At 50.3% G+C, this 14,310-nt stretch overlaps 1 protein-coding gene across 1 annotated transcript; it reads left to right on the forward strand.

Moving 5' to 3' along the window:
* The first annotated feature begins 922 nt into the window (after positions 1-922).
* LOC123346316 (C-type lectin domain family 2 member D-like) lies at positions 923-8,074 on the forward strand. Its single transcript, XM_044983655.1, has 4 exons — positions 923-1,257; positions 5,329-5,510; positions 6,201-6,304; positions 6,521-8,074. Exons 1-4 carry the CDS (start codon positions 1,164-1,166, stop codon positions 6,669-6,671), a joined length of 531 nt encoding a protein of 176 aa, XP_044839590.1. The 5' UTR covers positions 923-1,163; the 3' UTR covers positions 6,672-8,074.
* The last annotated feature ends 6,236 nt before the right edge of the window (positions 8,075-14,310 follow it).

Genomic DNA, 14,310 nt, shown 5'->3' on the forward strand with positions numbered 1-14,310 from the left:
TGAGCTGGAGCCGGTTCCCACAGGTTCTCAAGAACCGGTTGCTAAAATTAGACTTCCGTGGAGAACCGGTTGTTAAAGGGCCAGGGGGTAGGCAAAGAACTCCGCTCCACAGGCCGGACCATCCTGTTGCTCCCAGGATTCCCAGCTGGGGAGGCTGAGGCTCCCCGGGGCCCTCCCCTGTTTCCCCCCAGCTGCAGCGGGGCCAGCCGCCGGCACCAGCTGGGCAGCTCAGCTGAGCTCAGGAGTTGTCCTGCTGCTGCTTCTTTTTGAATGGCCTGGCAAGGTGTGTGTGGGGGCCTGCTGCAAGCTTCAGGGCTGGCCAGAGGGCAGGGGGCAAGTGGGGCAGTTGGACCAGGCCCTGCAGGGGCCCCCGGCCCCATGAGTATGTCTCCCCCCACCCCGACCCCCTTAAATCAGAACTTTTTATAGGGAACCAGTTGTTAAGATTTTGGCTGCTCATCACTGGCCACATCTGCCTCAGATGTAATCAAGGCAGGCCCATCCTATTAAGCATACTGCTGCCAATCAAGGGAAATTAAGGAGGGGTGCACCCACAGTACCACACCAGGCCACAAGGGGGCGTGCAGGGACTGTTCACAGCTTTATCACCAGAAGCTCCCAGTCTGCCTTCTGCCCCATCTGTTATTGCCTAGACTGTTTATCCTGTCCCCTCTCAGTCACCTCCATCTATGGTGAACAATCCCAGGCTTTTCCTCAAACTCTTGTCATGGATTTTCCAGGCCCCTGGTCATCCTCCACCCTCCTCTGAATCCCTCTGAATTCTGCAGGATCCTTTCTGGGGATTAATTGAATTGATTTGGGGAGTGATGTTCTCCTTTGCAGTGTGAATGGGAGTTTGAGTTAATATTTGTGTCCAGAGCTGAGACAGAACCATTGAAGAGGTCAAAATAAATATCTGGTGTGTGTCAGATCAGAGGCTGATGGCAAACAATTCTAATTTGAGTCAGGATAGCTCAGTGGTTTGAGCACTGGCCTGCTAAACCCAGGGTTGTGAGTTCAATCCTTGCCGTTTAGGGAACTGGGGTTTAAAAAAAACATTAGCAGGGGGTTGGACTAGATGATCTCCTGAGATCCCTTCCAACCCTGATATTCTATGATTAACAGGTTTTGATCTTCCAGATCAGCCAGCTAATTCCAGATCCATGAAACCTGCAGTATGGGATCGTCCAGCTGCCCTCAGAGCAATAATCGTGGTTATGACGGTCGTCATCATCACTCTAGTAGCAGCTTTGATAGGTAAGTTCCCCACCCCCGATGATTCAGTCTCTGGGTGTGGAGCTTTCTTCCTTCATGGCTCACAGCTCCACCTCATCTCTCTGCTTTAGCAGTCAGGTCAGACAGGAGCCTCTCTAGGCTTTTTCATGGCCCCCCACCCCTCATCGCTGTCGTACCTTAGAGTATCACAGACACTAACGGATTTCTCCGCACACCCCTGTGAGGCAGGGACGTGTCCTTGTCCTTGTTTTGTGGCAGGGGAGCCAAGGCACTGTGGCCTCATTCCGCAAAGGGCACTAAAGGGTCGAAGTCTCCGTTTCAGGCACCCTGTGATCCGCCAACCCCCTGCTCAGGCGCCACTGAACCGGGGGGCACCTGAGCTCACCTGGGGACGACACTTTTGCTGTAGAAGTTCCCTCAGCACTTCATGTTCTACCTCTGGGCGTGTGCTGCTGCTTGGCCCTTGGCACCCAGAGGCCTGTCGTACCCATGGGGAGGGATCTGGCAGGTGTGCTTAGGCTGCTGGCCTCTGTGAAACAGGTGGGGGAAAAGGAGACCCCCCCCCACCCTTAACCCTGCCCCGGTGGTAGGGCCCTTCCCTGGGATATGAGATCCCAGTTCCAGTCCCCTCTGTCTGAGGGGAGACAGGATCTGACCAGGGGTCGCCCACCTCTCCGGGGAGTGCCCAGCCACTGAGCTGTGGGACAGTCCGATGCAGGGGGTCCTCGATATTTCCTGATGAAGTTGTTTCACTTTGATTGAATAATTAAATATTAATTGGGCCAGAGAGTTAGAATCCCTCTGATCTAGTGCATAGGGCGCCCACTTGAGAGGTGGGACCCCCTGTTCTCCAATCCCTGCTCACCAGGGAGAGGGGACTGAAGCAGGGTCTCACGTCGGGGTGAGAGCCCTGCCAGTGGGTTAAAGGTGATGAGGGAGGTCGTCTTCTCTGCCCCCCCCCCCAGCCAGTTTAACTGGATTTAGGTGCCTGCTGCTGCACTCGCTCTCCCAAGAAGTGATGTGGGTACCTGACTCCAGGGCAGGGGGTCCCCGCTACATGTTATCCCTGCAGCCGGGGCTGAGCTCTGAGAGGGGCGGGGCGGAGGGCACAGGCCCTGTGGGTCCCATTGTTGTTCCAGGGTTTTCCTAGGCTAGTAAAAGTTCAGCGTTGTGATGCTGAACCTCAAATGCCTCCGTCCCTTTGTGGATTCGGCCTCAGGGATTTGCCCTGGGTCAGGCAGGGAGTCTGGCAGAGCTTGGAACTGAATCCAGATCTCCTCAGCCTTGTAGTTCGTCCAGGTCAGTGAACACAAGACAGTCGCTCTTTTCCTGATTCCAGCCCCCTCTGTTGCCCCCTTTTACACTCGGGGACTCTCTCTTCACACCCATTTGGATGGATGGACTGACACGGATCCAGTGTCCGATCTTCACTGAGCAGCGTAACTTGTCTGCAGCTCATGGCTCTGAGGTGCCTGGCCTGGCCTCATCTTCCAGCCTCCCTTCCCCTCAGTTGTCCCCACAGCAGGGCTGGCAGGGGCTACAGCATCGCTGGGACAAGCTTTATTCAGCTGTGGGGAGGTGCTGTGGGGCGGGGGGAGCCCCCATCACTGCAGTGGTGTTGCTGAGCATTTAACCCCCAGGTCAGGGATCTCCAAAGGGAAGACTCCCCAGGGATGTTAAACTTGGCCAGTTGGTGCATACGTCACGTGATGTGCGATTACAGGCTATTTCCATTCAGTGTGAGTCTCATTCTAATGTGGAGCAAGGGGTGGGGCTGTGGGGTTAACAATGGGGCGCTGGAGGATTTAGCAGCTGGATGAGGGGTCTGGGTGCTGCTTGCTGGGGTTATTATGTTGTACTTAAAGTCCTGCACAGGATCTTTTCAGGGGGAATAAGGCAAAACACCACATTTATTAGTAATACATGTATTAATTAACACTGTCTAATATGCATATGATACATTAGACTCATATACCCAAGCACACTCCGTCTTAATGTTGTTACCAACTAGCTGCTCCCCTTAACTGCACTGGCCAGGTGAGTTAGATGGGGGAGGGGTGGAGCTGGGCTTCTGCCGATCCGGATCGATGCTCCAATGTTGACAAGATGAGACCCAGGGTCCTGTGCAAGACACCTCACGTTTATAGCAGCTTCCCTCTCATGCAAATCTGTACCAGCTTCAAAATCTGTGTCTGTGGCCTTGGCTACACTTGCAAATTTGCAGCGCTGCAGCAGGGTATGAAAACACACCCTCTCCAGCGCTGCAAATTGCGGCGCTGCAAAGCGCCAGTGTGGTCAAAGCCCCAGCGGCTCCCAGCGCTGTCCGTTATTCCCCACAGGAAGGTGGAGTACGGACAGCGCTGGGAGAGCTCTCCCAGCGCTGGCGCTTTGACTACACTTAGCGCTTCAAAGCCTGTGTCCGTTGGTCCTTTTGTGCTGCTTCCCCCAGGGTGTTGTCACAATGCTGCAAAGAGGGTGATTTCCCAAAGAAGGTGCTGGCTTCTAACCCCAGAGGCTATCAGTATGTCTGCTTGTCTTTAATGAGCCCACTTGACAGGTTTTATTGTCCTTGGGTCTGGCTTCCATCCCCTCTGCAAGGGTTGCGGCTGTTTGGAGGTGGTGCCCTCCATGCCTTCCTCATTCACACCTTGTTCTTTCAACAGGGCAATTGATTAAGGGAGTTGGGGGAACCTTATTCTACTCCTAGAAAAAAGACATTTGTTCTAACATTATACCAAGGCTTAACGCAAAGTTTTTACATGAGGCTTTGATACAAAGTCTCCATATCAAAAGACTTGATACAAAGTTGTATGAAAATAGCTGAATACACAGTTATATGAAGAGGCACAATGTAAAGTCATATGAATATTATCAGATTTATCTACAATTAGAAGATGCTCTCACTGCCCCCACGTTCCCCTCCAGTGTAGTCACACGTTGCAGGCTGCGTTCCAGGGGATCTGAGGCTTTGATACACGAGCTGGGTGAGGAGGGAAACCCGCTCAGAGAGGCTGTTGGATCTGAGGGCCCCTCGTCTGCAAGGTGTCCTTGTCTGGGGCCCAGCAGGTCTGGCAGCTTCTCTGCTGCTGCCTGCTGGTGTTTTGGGGGCTCTGAACCTCTAAAATTCTGCCGCTGCCTATTGTACCTGCTCCCATGAGATCAGTCACAGAAGTGACCCGCTTGGTGTTCACCCTGCGCTGCCTCCTGGACTGAGCTGCCCAGCTCTGTAGATGTGGCTGTGGAAGGTTGAGCACATGACACTGCCGTTAGCCCTGTACGAGAATCCATGTGCTGGGCAGCAGGAGCGTGGGACCTGCTGGGGGGGCGGGGGGAGGGAGAGCACCGGTGCAGGAACTGTGGCCCCTCCCCCACTCCTTTCTCCCCAGGGTCGGTGGAGTGTCTGGGGCTCCCCACAGCAGCCCAGGTTCCCTGGGTGGCTCTTACCGCACCCCGGCTCTGGCTTCTGGCCTGGCCAGGTGTCGGGGCCTCAAAAGGGAAGAGGAGCGGGGACTGGGGCCCCATGGTGGGGGGAGGGGAGCTAAGGCCCAGCTCAGCCCCCTGCCAGGAAGAGGCTGGTGCTGCTAGCAGGGGCTGCTCATCATGGTGGGAGAGCTTATCCCTGTCCAGCCATGAAGCGCAGCCCCTGCCACCGCCAGCACCGTGCCTGCCCGAGGCTCTACGCCCAGGTTAACAAGTGGGCAGGCCTGGCCCTCCCACGTTAAAACATGGGGGGGGGCATGGCCCCCCCTTACCACCCCAGTTCCAGCGCCCCTGCCAGACACACTCCTCCCTTGCTCTCACCTTCCCCATTCCCTTGGCTGCACACTCTGTACATCCCCAGCCCGATGGGGGCTGTGGCCTGGTTGGCCTCTGGCACTGCCGCAGTGTGTGTGTCATAACAAACTCCAGCTACGCTGCTTGTCGGGTTGCTGGGCCGTGGCCTCTGGTGCAGCCGCTGCTGGCCACTCTCAGACTGGCCCGTCTCTCCCATCAGTCTGATCCCATCGGGCAGTTCTTGTTTCTGTCCCTGCTCGTTCTCCACAGAGATGACAGAAGAGACGCCTCTCTCCCCTTGTGTGTTGTTTGTTCTAGTGGTAACATCTAGGCCATCTCCTCCATGGCCCCCTGCTGCCTCCTGCTGCCCGGACGGCTGGATCCGGATCCAAGGGAAATGTTACTATTTTTCTAAGGCCAATAGGAACTGGACCTACAGCCAGAACTTCTGCTCGTCACACGCTGCCTCCCTGGCTGGGATTGAGAGTCCGCAGGAGCTGGTGAGAAGCCGGTTAGATGCTTTGTGCCAAGCCCAGCGATCGCTGGCACCACTGACAGGGCTGGAGTCAGGCTGGGCTCAGCCCCTGTAGGGCAGAGAGGAGCCCAGGTGCCTCCCAGGCTGGGCAGCCAGAGTCAGTGCGGTTCTGGCAGCTGAATCCTGGCTGGACCTGGGGCTCCAGCCCCTCGACCCTGCGTCTGCCAGAGCCCAGGTGGGAGACTTGTCCTGTGCAGAGCTGGGCCGGCTCAGTCAGCTCCAGACCAATGGGTTGCCTGGGGCTGGAGCAGGTGAGAACCTGCCCCCCCCCACCCCAGCCCCAGGGTTCCCTCATGGGTGGGGCAGGGGAATCCAGCTGCAGGTGAGGTCTGCTTTAGGCCTCTTCCCCTCAGGTCCCCATCCCTGGTGGCAGGGGTCTGTCTGCCCTCCCCCTGCAGCTCCCTCTCCCTCCTGGCCCTGCTGTGCTCTGAGAAGGGGCTGCTGGGCGGACAGTGACCTTGCAGCTCAATTCCTGCTACACCCAGTAGGTGCCACAGCCCCAAAAAAGAGGCCGGGGAGGGTGAAGGGTTAATACTTATCTGATCCCTTCACCCAGTAACCATGGAAGAGGCCTCTAGAAATCCCCTGCAGCCCAAGGTGGGGGAGCAGCAGAGTCAGGGTCTAACACAGCTGATGCTTTTATTGGGTTTCCAAGGATTCTCTGCTGCCATATGAAGGCAGACTGGACCACTGGATCGGCCTCTGGAGGGACAAGGGCCAGGTCTGGAAATGGGCCAACGGGACCAAGTTTGACGATCGGTGAGTTTCTTTTTTTCTGCGTTGGTCAAAGGGGATGGAAATGCCCCACTGGCTGCTTTAACGTCCCCTCCTGACAGGAGTGGGGCCTGTGGCTGATTGCAGGGAGGGGGGATCCAGAGGGGCTGAGTGTGCAGCTCCCCTCCCAGACTTGAGGTGTCACCCCCGGTCTGTGCCTGGCACACACTGACTCTAGCTCCGATTGCTTCTGGGTTACAGGTTTGAAATACAAGGAGGCGCAGACTGTGTGTGCCTGGATGAAGACCTCACTGTCACCACGTCAAGCTGCAGCACACCAAGAAAATGGATCTGCAGTAAACCTGATACCCCTGCGAAGGGAGAGGAGGGAGCAGTGGGAGGGGATTCGTGAACTCAAGGGAATTGGAGACCAGCTGTGACAAAGCCTGGTTCTAGTCCCCTCCATGCTGCAGCCTGGTTCCCTGTTTCTTAGCCTGTCTCCAGGGTTTGTCCAGCCCTAGTCATCAATTACCCTAATGCTGGGAGCCCAGACAGCAAATGTGAAAAATTGGGATGGGGATGGAGGGTAGTAGGAGCCTATATAAGGAAAGACCCAAAAATCAGGACTGTCCCTATAAAACTGGAACATCTGGTCACCCTACCTAATGCTGGGGTCTGTGACCCTTCTCTCAGGGAGACTGTCACAGTAACTGGATCTCTATCCCACCTCCATCAGGTCAGGACTTGTCTCCAGCCACCCCTGTCTCTGGGCAGGGACCTCATCCCACTCCCTGACCAGGGGGCACTTGAAGCTGCACAGCTCCCTTCCGTACACTGCAACGTCCCAGCAAGCCAGCCTGGCTAAAAGCCAGCGCCTGCCCTTTGCTTCCACTCTGAGCACAATGCCCAGCACGTTCCCACTGTTATAAGCTAGAACACGGCCCTTTCTTGGCTGATTATTTATTCTAGGTCAAAAGCATTAAGGAGAAAATGTATAAAAATCACGAAAAGGTCCCCCACACTAAACACACCAGGAATCATCCCTCTTCCAGGGGAGAGTCTAGTAGCCAGTGACTCTTCCAGGCCCTCCCTACGGGGTTGGGGTCCCCCCTCCCCGGCTGAGAGCAGGTCCTGTCTGTTTGAATCAAAATAAAGGTCATTAATCTGTTTAAATTCAGCCTTTGAGTGTCCTAAGTTCTGTCTCCGTCTCTGGAAAACCCCCTGTGAGCCAGTGTGTGGGAACCAAACATTCCAGGGTGCGACCCCAGCCAGGGAGCGGCTGGGTCACCACTTGCCCTGCAGCCTGGGGTGTCTCAGTCCTGTGCAGAAGCTCCCAACCTGGGCCAAACAGCCTGCAGGTCACGTCCTGAGTGGCTGTGCCTGGCCACAGCCCTGGTCCAGCAGCCTGTCACCCGCGCCACACTGGGCCCACCAGCCTTGGTCACTACTTGTAGGGTGACCCCCACACACTAGCCAACTGAGCATCGGTTTCTGCCAAACCACCCCTTTGAACGTTCTTACAAACAACGTACCTATGCCTCATCTCTGTACAGACCTTCATTTGATTCATTTGGGTTCTCCTGGCCAGGGTCTGCAGTCTCAAACAAATCACCAGTCCCCACACTATTAGCATAGTATACTTTAACTGGCTCCTGTACCCATCTAGGCACTGCCATCATGAGGTGTATGCATTTGCATTCTCCTTAATTGCCCGGGTTGCCTCTTCTACTGCCTGAGTTGCTTCTTCTACCTCCTTTGTTTTTTCCATCACCTGTTTGGCCAACATGCTGTCTAAGCCATTTCACTGCCTGTAGTGAGGTGGCCTGGCTCCCGGCTGCACCTGAGGGCTGAGCCAGAACAGCTGCTGCAGCAGTGGGCGGAGCCACTGCGGCCTGTCCCCGCCCCCCAGAAGTCAAGGGGCAGGACAGGAAGTATAAAAGCCCGGCCCCAGGGCTCAGTTGCTGCCCGGCAGCTGGAGAGAACAGACGCTCCTGACTGAGCTCCTGCTGGACCGAGCCTTCCCCGAGCCCGGTACTCTGAGGAGCTGATCGAGCGTCCCCCCGACCCGAGTCCTGAGGAGCAGCCCGACCTAGCCAGCCCTCAGCATGCCGAGGAGCCCATGGCGTGGGACCCAGCGCCGGACACCAGAGATGAGCAGGTACCCACGGAGCGGGAGATGGAAAGTAGCCCGGGGGTAGCTGACCCCAGTCTGGCTACAGCAGACTGTGAGCCGATGTCGGTGTGTTGCGGTCAGGACCCCACCGGCACAGCAGCAGACTAACTGCCGCTGTTAGGGCCCCGGGCTGGGACACAGTGGAGTGGGTGGGCCTGTGTCCCCCCTGCCACCCCGCTCACAGGTGGCAGCCTCCCCCTCACACCAGCGCTCAGGCATAGAAGTCTGGACTTACCTGCTGTTTGCTCAGCCCCTGCCTGAGGACCTGAGCCCCTGAACTATTGTTGTTTGCTCAGCCCCTGCCTGAGGGCTTGGGCTTAAACTACTGTTTGTGTTGCTCAGCCCCTGCCTGAGGGTCTGAGCCCTTGGACTATTGTTTGTTGCCCGCCCTGACCTAGGGCTTGGACCTTTGGAGACTGAACTGCTGATTTAGGCCGCGTAGTGAGGCGGCCTGGCTCCCGGCCGCACCTGAGAGGGCCGAGCCCCCACACCGGACCGTCTACACTGCCATAGACGTGAGTTGTAAGATTCTTGCTTTTTTACTCTTATTACTGTTTTTCAGAGCCTCAGTTTCAACCATTGCTCTGCAGATGCCAGGCCATGTTTCCCCACTCTCTTTTTTTAAATTCATATGGACCCCTCTTACTGGCAATCCAGCCGGTCCAGGAGTTATCAAACTCTGTGGGGATCAAAAGGGAGGGGATCAGGGGGTTCCCTAGCTCGAGGTTTTCTGCCATGTTAGATCGCGATTCCTACAGCGGGCAGCTCGCTTACTCACCAGATCAGAGGTTGGGGTCACCAGTGTTGTCAGAAGTGTTGTCAGATGCTACCGGTGTGGTGCTCTGCTCTCTCCAATGTTAATATCACTCGGCTGCGTGCGTGTGTTCCCTCTGTGTGCTGCCCCAGCTCTGCAGATCGCTGACACAGCAGACCCGACGAGAACCCCCAATGACCACAGAGTCTAGTAAGGTACGAAGGCACGTCGGCCAGGTTTATTGCCGTATTGGACACAAAGATAGTTCCCCGTAGATTACTTAGTCTACCGGGCGTACTACTAATACGTGCCCACGGTCAATGGACTCGGCTCAGTCAGTGGCGGGACTTTCCACTGCCCCCTCGGCTGGACCCAGACACCGCCCCAGGGATGCATTTTTATACACAGGTACAAACAAGTTACACATCACTCCTGACGTATTGAGGTGCGACCCCTCTACATAGTAAGGTACAACCCCTCTAGGTAGCAAGGTGCCGCCCCTCACCTTGTACATGTTGGTTCGAACAAAACAACTCTATCCATCATATTACCCTTTTGCCCCTGTCATTGGGATGGGTCAGACTGTCCCTTGTTATCTATGAAATGTTCCAGTATAGTGTGTTCTGACGCTGTGTTTTATACTTCGGTGTGCTAGATGAATATATGTTTATGCAACATGAGCCCTTTTCTCGCCAGCTTCTGTGAACCGAGCCGGCCTTCAGCTCACAGCCTGACTTTGCTTTTTAGCTAAGTCTTGACCATTACTTTAGTTCAGGCCTCATACTGGGCCTTTATTAGGGCCTTCACTTACTACACCTCTGTTTAACTCAGGAACATTTAGCGCTAGGGGCAGAATTGGTGGACAAAGTTGTAGGGATATTAAAGAAGGTTTACATTAAACATGGTTTATATGAGAAATGATTTATTAAACATGGTTTATATGAGAAATGATTTATTGTTAATACTTTATAACTTAAGGTTTGTATTAGAAGTAAATTTGTGAAGATTTATTGTCAGAAATAGCTGTGTCTGTGTGAAGCCTGCTCAAGGAGATACTTTGTACAAAAACTTGTTAGACGTCAATTAACTCTAAGTGCCTGTTTTCTAAGTGAAACTTTGTAACCGCTACTTTATTTTGTAATGGCTGCTGTAAGCTGCTGATTGGTTAATTGACTCAGCACCTTGTTACCTCAGCACGCAAGACGTCAATTAACCCTATGCCTCAGTTACATAGTTTTGCCTACCTTGTAACCACCGCGGTAAGCCAAAACAGTGGCTATTATAGTATACAAATAGAGACCCCCACCTCTGTTAATTCATTTTTATCTCATTTTATGTTTCTTGATTGTTAAAAGACAAGAAGTCTCACACCCCAAAAAGATAGAGACAGTAAAATAAATGTAGTTAAGATAAAAAGTATATGTGAATGAGTGTCTAGTTTAAATGCTGAATGAATGGTTAGGGAGTTACCAGCCTGAAAAATTCAGTGTCGGCCGAAGAAGGTGTCAAGTGGAATCAAGCAGATGACCCCTGAAGGGTGAACTGGAATCCAGCCCAGCACCTCAAAGGAAACATCTGACAGAATGAAGCCAGCCATCTGCTGATTGATTTAACAACAACAGAATGAAGAACTAACATATATATATAATAGGAATAAGTAGCCAAACAACGTTGTTTGCTGTTATCTTCTATTTTATTATGATATTTACAATAAATGTGACAAATGTCTTTTCCCCTTTAATAAGATCCTGCTAGTTTTTATTGGTATAACAAAGTGACAGAGGCCGAGAACCCAAATAGCGTTTTAGATGAAATCATCAAACCAACAGATAAATGTTTAATGCAAAATGTTGAACATCCTTGTTCAGCGAATTACAAAATCTTGTTAAGAAAAAAACACTAACTGTAGAACGTGTTTTGGGAACAAAATAGGCTGTGTTGTAAAATAAAATGTCAGTTGAAAATAAGTGTGTAAAGCGTGTTTTTATGGAGTTCCAGGGATGTGGGGTTTGTCAAAAGGGCAGTAAGTTGCCCCCATAGTATACGCGCAGTTAGGTTACAGTTTGTCAACAACAACAAAAGGTATATGAACGGCCTGTTCCTCTAACAAAGGCCCAACCACCTCACCCAGCCCCGGTGTTTGTCCATAAGGGTTATAGGCTCCCTATGGACCATTGCAAAGCAGCCCCAGCACCCCTCTTAAATCATACCATCTTCTGCTTCGGCTGTACCTTTTCATTTTCCACCTCAAGGCCCTCTGCATTAGGACTTAATCATAGCCCCTCTGATTTCAACAATGTCTCAGGTTTCTCGTCTACTGTTTCATATTATTTAATACTGTACATCACCTAGGTTTGCATAAAAGTGTTCTATAAAAACAAAACAAAATATATTCTCTAGCGGCTTAGACAAGGTAATAATCTACAATATTGTAACTATTGCTTTGCAGTCCTTGCTACAATGTATCTTTTAGCTTGTTTTTGTTAATGTTTCTGATGGGCTGTAAGATGGGGGGAGATAAAGGTAATAATTGGAGATATACCAATCTCCTAGAACTGGAAGGGACCTTGAAAGGTTATTGAGTCCAGCCCCCTGCCTTCACTAGCAGGGCCAATTTTTGGCCCAGATCTCTAAGTGGCCTCCTCAAGGATTGAACTCACAACCCTGTGCCTAACAGACCAATGCTCAAACCACTGAGCTATCCCTCCCCCTTATAAAAATACCTCATAAAGTGGAAAACTGTTTTCAAACTTTAAACACTTGCCCATGTTAAAGCATAACAACTTAGGCTGCCTACAAAACTGTTTCACTAAAAGAGTTATCAACATGCCACCTAAAACTCAGGACAGTTTTCTTACCCCCATGGCCTGATCTCTGTTGCACTGGCTTTTTTTTAAAAAAAGTTTGTCCTTGGTTTAGATTTTAAAAGACATTTAAAAAAAAAAGGAGAAAAAAAGGGGGAAGGATGGGGGGAGAAAAGTGTGTGTGGGGAATGGGGGTGAGGAAGGCTCCATATCTCTGGTTTAAAAAAAAAACAGCTAACTTTTTTTACATACGTTATTTTTTTGTGTGTTTTTTGTATAAATCCAAACTTTAAAAAGCAATCTTGGGGTTTTTTTTATTAAAACACATATGTAAACTCCCCTCGATTGCCAGTTTTCATATTCTTACCCAGTTGTTGTTTTGGTACTTTAAAAACACTATTTTTTAAAAGAACAGGCTAGTATCTTAAGCCTTTTTAGTTCACTAAACTTCTACAAAATATCCCTAAGAGGGGCCTTGTTCTGTTACAGCTCAGGCAATACTGCTTTTTCATAATGAACTTTACAAAAACATAATGCTTCAAATATATGGGGAGGAAAATAAACTTCTCTCTCATCCACTAGATTACAAACTAAGGGGGATATAAACTAGCTGTTACTAAGGTTCTGTGGTTTTCACTCCGGCGTGTTTTCTGCGTGCTCTTTTTTTAATTAAAACACACATGTAAAAATGTTAAATAAAGGGCTCTGTCTTCATATAGGCTTGTCTTTTAAAGTGTTTATTCCTCTACAAAACTTATAACTTTCACTTGTATGTGTTAAAAAGCAGGAAAAGAAGCAGCCTTCTTTGATCCACTGGCTTACAAAGGCTGTTTTTGCTCACAGCTGCTTTGCTGCAAAAGCCTGCTGTCCTTACTAAAAGAATGACCAGTGCTAGCCTAAACCTAGGGGAAAACTTTTATAAGCAGGCTTTCTGTGTTTTTAAGCCTGAGTTGTTTCAGCAGACTTGCATGTTACTGAAACACCTATGCCTAAGGGGCTAAATGAAGGTTATGGGTCTTCAGGTAGGCTTGTCTTTTCAACTGTTTATTCCTTTCCAAGCCTTTCACCTCTCTTTGTTAAAAAGTGGGGAAAGAAACAAACTTCTCTCTGATCCACTGGTTTACAAAATAAAGGGTATATAAACCGTCTTACTAAAAACCTGGGGTTTTAAGCCTAGGGTACTTCTGCCAGCTCTTTCTTTTTTTTTTATTACAACACATACAAAAGGAGTGTGTCTTAGGTTTGTCTTTTCAATGTAACTTTAACTTGCTTGTTAAAAAGTTTGGGAAAGAAGCAGCCTTCTTATCTCTGATCCACTGACACAGAGGCTGCTTTGCTAACAGGCGCTTTGCTTCTTTGTCTTTCTAATCCACTGGTTTACAAAATAAGGGGTATGTAACCTGTCTTTTACTAAAAACCTGGGGTTTAAAACCAGGTGTTTCTGCCTGTTCTTTTTCATTGAAACACTTATGCCAAGGGAGTTAAATAAAGAAACGTGTCTTCATTTAGGCATGTCTTTTCAAGTGTTTATACCTTTTCAAGACTTTCACCTTTCTTTGTTAAAAAGTGGGGGAAGAAGCAATCTTCTTCTTTCTAATTCAATGGTTTACAAAATAAGGGGTTTATAAACTGTCTGTTACTAAAAACCTGGGGTGCTTCTGCCTGCTTTTTTTTTTATGACAACACATTTTTATGACAACACATACAAAAGGGATGTGTCTTAGGTTTGTCTTTTCAAGTCATTATCCCTTTGCAAAACTTAATGTAACTTTAAAATGTGTTTGTTAAAAAGCAGGTAAAGAAGCAAACTCCTTCTCTGTGATCCCCTGACTCACAGAGGCTGCTTTGCTAACAGGAGCTTTGCTGCAAAAGCCTATTTCACATTGTGTTTACTAAAAATAACACCTGTTAGTCTATAACCTAGGGGGAAACTTTAAAAAATGGTGTGTTACTAAAAGCTTATGGTTTTAACTTTTATAAAAACCGCTCTGTAAAAGGGCTACATGGCAAAAAAAATGCTGAGGGTCTGTTTCTTTAGATAAGACTAAAAACAGTTAAAAGGGAGGGGGGAGAGGGAAGTGGGGAAGGAGGGAGTTGACTCCTGTTTAAAATCTTGGCACTCTAGGATTGGTTCAGGAAAATGAATTCTATGATGCTGCTGTAGAACAACCATGGGTGGCAACAGCAAAGAGTCCTGTGGCACCTTATAGACTAACAGACGTTTTGCAGCATGAGCTTTCGTGGGTGAATACCCACTTCTTCAGATGCATGGGTGGCAAGTTTGTAAAAATGTTGGTGGTGCCCAGAACCCGCCCCCCAA

This window comes from Mauremys mutica, chromosome 12 (assembly GCF_020497125.1).
Source record: "Mauremys mutica isolate MM-2020 ecotype Southern chromosome 12, ASM2049712v1, whole genome shotgun sequence".
Classification (NCBI taxonomy): Eukaryota; Metazoa; Chordata; order Testudines; family Geoemydidae; genus Mauremys; species Mauremys mutica.